The following is a 5,554-nucleotide window of genomic DNA, read 5'->3' as shown; positions in this document are numbered from 1 at the left end:
TGGCCTCCGGCTGCAGATGACAAGTGGAACATGTGGTTTGTATGCCTGCTGATCCGAATAAGGCTCTGTGAAAGTTTGTTGTTTCCATGCCTCCTACCTGGACGCATGAAAACAAAGATCCGAATCAAATTCACCTTTTGATTTTGAGAATCTGTTCAGCGTGACCAGCAGACATGACTCTAACTTCTCTGACCAACTCAGTCGGCCTGGGTGAAGAGTGAGGGACCAATCTGATCTGAGCATGAGCCAGCATGCTGCCTTCTCAATAGACAGGCTGACAGTTGGGCCATGCTGTTTTTGAATAAGAGTGCAGCGCCGTCAAGTGAAAGGAACATTATGTTGAAACTAATTTTAAAGTAGAGGGAGAGTATACTTCATGCATAGGTCAGACTCTTGCCATTGATTTCCCTCAGTAATGACCTCAGGTGTGAACGATTATCAGAGTAATATAATATACATCAGTTTGTGTTACAGTAAAGTATATACGGTAACATGTAGTCAAAGAGTGAAGAGCGCGGAATGCCACTTTCATCCCGTTGAGTTGTATTAAGTGAACAGCAGCTGATCCTGGATCAGCACTTTTTAGGTTATGACTAGTGATGGGATTTTCGGCTCTATTTTGAGATGCGGCTCTAATGGCTCTTCTTACTGTGGAGAGCCGGCTCTTTCGGCTCCCAAGCGGCTCCCCATATATGTATTTTCACATGATTAATTAATTAATAGCTTAAACCTAATTTTATAACATTTTGTTTCATTATTGACATTGTTAAGCACTTGTGATGAGTAAAAATGCTGCATAACAATGCTTTATAAATAAAACTTTTATTATAACCAATTATTAAATTATCACAAAATAGCACCACTTCCACAAAAAGGCTGGGATGTAGGAATGGGGGCAGACGTTGTGGCGGCTGAAGAAGCAGTTAGAGTTGATATTATTGCACCTGAAGAAGTAGTTGTAGTTGATGCACTTGCACTGTCAGAAGGTTCCCTTTCTGGTCTCGACTCCTCCAGCAATACTGATGAGTGTGATGTCCTCATGTGCCTGTGCAAGTTGTTTGTCGAGCCTGCTCTATATGAAATGCTGACTTTGCACAGTCTGCACTGCCCTGGAGCTCGACGTTGCATTAAAATGAGTCCAAATCTTGCTACGTTTTCTGTCACTCATTTTCACGCCTAGGGGGACTGGGAGGGAGAGGGGGAGGGGGATGGGGAGGGGAGAGACAGCGAGGCACCGAAGGACAAAAAAAACGACGTTGGAAAAAACTGTCGGCTCTGTGGCGCTTGCAGAGCACAAGCGCAACGACAGGGAATCGGAGAGACAGCGAGACACTGAAGGAAAAAAACGGCTCCCATTGTGGAGCCGGTTCCAATCGTTCACTTCAAAGAGCCGGCTCTTAGAGCCGGATCGTTCGCGAACGACACATCACTAGTTATGACGCGCTATAAGAACCATTTAAGGGCCAGCCAAAGGCCTCCGTCTCTGATTGGTAGATGACGGCGTTAATAAGTTCTGCTCAGCCAATCACAGCGGTTAGGGGGCGGGGCCTGATTGCTTATAAATTTACCGCCGTTGCGCTCGAGCTCTCTGTAATGAGCCTGACTGATTAATTGGTCCAAGTTCGTGTTGTCGGGAAGCTTCTCCAGAGATGGTTCTCGGTGCTCTCTGACTCTCTGGAGCTACCTACAGTCTGTACGTGTTTAATTACAACCGCTCGATGGTTTTAAGGTCTTTGTGAGGCTTCTGCCGCTGCTGGGATGAAGGGGTTGATTGAGGAGATGAACGACACTGGGTACGAGTACGAGTGCTCCGTGGCTAACCGCTTCGGGGAGCTTCTGGATGACGAGACAGATCCTTTCGAGCTACTACAACAGGCACGGGAGCGGAGGAAGGAGGAGAAGGTGAAGACGCCCTCCGCTCCCCCTCCGACAACGGTTAAGGAGTCCCAGAGAGACAGGAAGGTTCCTCTTCGTGCAGCCGGTGACACTGCTGCGAATATTAATAGGGGTATAATAGGTAGGAGAAGGCCGCACTAGCCCAACTAACCTGGCTGCTTTGTTTTTGCCCAATTGGTCTAAAGTGACGAATTGCTGTATAACCTAGTTTTGCCTCAAGTTAGTTGAATATCCATCTCTATAGCCCCATGTAAACAAATGACCATGCCAGTTCCTGCTTTGTGGGAATAAAACCTGGAGCCACAGTTCCCCTTAATGGATGAAATGAGATTTCCCTGCCCTGTTCCCAGCCCCTGGACTTCTCAGGGGCTCTGCTCTTCGTTGTCCTGCTCCCAACACACCTGGTCCTTACCAACTACCTAATTAACAAGCCCTTTCTGAGTTGGAGTGGGTGTGTTGGAGCAGGTTACCACCTATATGCAGGATAGATGGTGGGCTGGGAACCTGTGCTATGGTTTTCACTTAGATGTCTTTTAATCCACTTCCTCTTTGATCTTGACCAGGCCTGACGCACCCTGTTCATGGTCAGCCTGAGGAGAGAGCGGAGAGACGTGTTGCCTTTAATGAACCCAGGTTCAGTGAGGGTGACAATTTCCTGAGGTACTCCGTTGACAGGCAAGCATTTTAGATATTAATTTGTGCTTAACGAATGGTTATCATAAAATTCAAGGTGTTCATGCTTCACCTTTCTTGCTCACTGTTGGGCCTGAGTGAACTGTGAATATGTTGGGTTCATAAATCCATGGGCTAATGTTCAAGCTCAGGGTCACCACCCCTCTTCTTGGCATTCCTCGGTCCTGCAGAGTTTAGTTCTGACGTGCCTAATGTACTGCCCTTCCCTTGCATCATACTAATGCAAGAACATTAGAAGTTAACTAGCAGGAGTTGGAGCTATACTCTGTTGGAAGGTAGACCCCATGACCAGGATTGGTAACAAGTGCTTCAAGTCTTAGTTCAGAGTTTTTTAAAACAATTTTTGCAGTACCTCTTTGTGATGCCTAATGAACCTTCATAGGCCTAGAGAGCTTTTTGACCGAGCTGGACGTGGAGGTGGAAGGGGGCATGGGGCTCGCGGTGCTGGGTATCCCAGGTCCACTGATGGCTTTGATCCAAGGGGGAAGAGGGAGTTTGAGCGCCACAGTGGGAGCGACCGAGCGTAAGAGCACCATTTTCCAGAAGTGTTCTGTTTCTCCAGTGCTGAATGTAGAAGTAAGGTCTCTTATCCCCAGCTCACTTGGTGGCAAGTCCTGGAAGCTATGTTCATTCTTAATATTGATGTCAACTAAATGCCATTGCTTACTTAGGCCTTTCTGCCTGTCTAGCTTTGTCATCTGAATATTTGAATTTTCTGAATTGAGTTGACTTTCAACCAGGAGTGTTCGTCCTGAAGAGAAGAGGGGAGGCAATGGACCTCGTAACTGGGGGTCCATGAAGGATCATATTAGGTAAAACTGTTGTCCAAGGGGTGATTACTGTAATGTTTGTACTAATGTGTATACTTTGTCTGAGGCAGTTTATCTTGGTGACGTAGCCCTCAATTTTCATTTGATTTAACAGTGCAATGGCTGATGCACTACCCAATGAGGAGATTGTTGAAAGTGAGGACGCACTGGAGACTGATGGAGAGAACCAGTATGTTTGGCATTTGAGTGAAATCTTAAGATGACAATTTAATTGGCTGAAACGTGCGTTAAGTTGTAAATACACTCTTCCTGCAGGCCTCTTGAGAAAGAAGTGATTGAGGTTGCCATGGAGATGTCTCTGGATGAATGGAAGTCCATGCAGGAGCAAAGCAGACCCAAGACGGAGTTTAACATCAGAAAGGCAGACACGAAGTTGCCCTCCAAAGCTGTGGTGATACACAAGTCCAAGCATATTGAGGCAAGTTGTCATTTTCCTAATAGACTGTCATAATGATGCAAGCAAATTGGCAGTCTTGGCGAGTGTCTGTTGTGAAGTCTGGTCTATATTTTAGAAGCATGCAGATGGCATCGTTGAGGATGTAGTCTTTCGGCATCCTGCAAATGACATCACCTTTCAGCTGGAGATTGACTTTGGTAATCTGGCCCGCCCTTCTCGAGGGGGAAGAGGTGGGCGAGGGGGTCGTGGCCGTGGCCGTGGGGTAACCGCTCCCCAAAGATCACCTGAGAAAACTGTTGATGTGGTAGGTTTGTCTTTTAATATAGACCTGAACATAATTTGGCTAGTGTGCATTGCTGAGTCATGGCCTCTAATTTATGCAGTTTTTATTAATGAGTTGCCATTAATGGCTTGAACTGATTCACTGTGAGCGTTTAAACTTTTTAGTGTCTATTTTTAGCATCACTTGTCTGCTGCTTGGAGGTCTCTAGATGTCGTCCCTATAAAGATGCCGGTTTGACGCACTTGGCAGTGCAAATATATTTAATGTATTTCTGGTGTAGTCAAGAGCAACTTGGCTTGCCTTGGCTGGTATGTGGTCTGTCCAGCACTGAATGAGTGTTTTGATGGGTAATGCAGCAGTGCAAAAGACTTTCTCCAGTTTGTGAGCAGAGTTGAAGCAAATGTGGACCTTCAGCTGCAGCATCACATTTAATAAATTAAGTGCATGAGTTTTATACATCTGAATGGAAAATGTCTGAATGTTCATCTTTGTGAATGGTCATTAAGCTGAGTTGAATTGCACCATAGCTGAGTGAGACTTTTATTCCCTCAGGCTCCAAACCCAGAGGACCCAGAGGATTTCCCTGCACTGGCCTAATGCAGCTGCTGCAGAAAGTACCCTTTGGAGCAAATTGGTGCCAAACCAGCAGAAGTCATGTGATTGCATTGCACTGTTCTGGGTGAAATTAAACTGCACTTGAGGTTGCTGCAAAAAGATGTAAATTAAATTGATTGTTTGCTTATTCTCAATGGGCTGTGTTCAAACATTTCAGTAGGCCCTCTTGTTGTGAATATAGTGGCTTTCACTTATGGAAAATAAAGCAAGCAAATAAATGCAGATGTGGTGTACTGACATATTTAGACTTACCGTTAAATGGCTGAAGATGGCAACTATAATGGCATGGCACCAATCATAGCACTTCCACCTGCCCCCACCCTAACAGGGTCTCAGCTTTGTGACCTGCAAGGCAGCTTTATGGCCAAGCACTCATCACAATGTGGCCTTAAATCTGGTTTGCAACCTTTGTTAAATTTGTACATGTACACTTCCTTAATTGGGCTTTTATTTCAGGTTGTACAGTTTCTCACCACAATCAAATGCTTCTTAATGACCAAGTGCTTCGATGTGGTGCGCAGTCACTCATGCAGTTTTCACCCCTTGATCCTCACAGCAGCATCTTTAATTTGGCTTTATTTCAGGTTGAACAGTTTCCCACCACATTTGATTGCATGAAATAACGTATGGCCACACTAAAGAAATTTACTGTAAAATGTACAGGAAATTATTGGTCATTTTATTTGCTGATAATGTATTGCAAGTTTACAGTATGGGACCAAATTATTTTACTTTAATTTATAGAACTAAAAATCGGTGATCCTGTTTGTACACTAAACTATTCTTGTGAAATTACAGTAAATTACTGGCAACTAAAATTGCCAGCAAGGTATTATAAAT

General features: G+C 44.8%; 1 protein-coding gene across 1 annotated transcript; it reads left to right on the top strand.

Annotated features, from left to right (window-relative positions):
* The first annotated feature begins 1,603 nt into the window (after nt 1-1,603).
* Nucleotides 1,604-4,936, top strand: zgc:103482 (uncharacterized protein LOC450001 homolog). Its single transcript, XM_017713264.2, has 8 exons — nt 1,604-2,017; nt 2,460-2,571; nt 2,972-3,112; nt 3,330-3,401; nt 3,514-3,588; nt 3,675-3,837; nt 3,932-4,120; nt 4,652-4,936. The coding sequence occupies exons 1-8, from the start codon at nt 1,759-1,761 to the stop codon at nt 4,694-4,696; spliced, it is 1,056 nt and encodes a 351-aa protein (XP_017568753.2). The 5' UTR covers nt 1,604-1,758; the 3' UTR covers nt 4,697-4,936.
* The last annotated feature ends 618 nt before the right edge of the window (nt 4,937-5,554 follow it).

The sequence above is a fragment of the Pygocentrus nattereri genome, chromosome 16, assembly GCF_015220715.1.
Source record: "Pygocentrus nattereri isolate fPygNat1 chromosome 16, fPygNat1.pri, whole genome shotgun sequence".
Lineage (NCBI taxonomy): Eukaryota > Metazoa > Chordata > Actinopteri > Characiformes > Serrasalmidae > Pygocentrus > Pygocentrus nattereri.
This window is presented reverse-complemented; position numbering and strand designations above follow the sequence as displayed.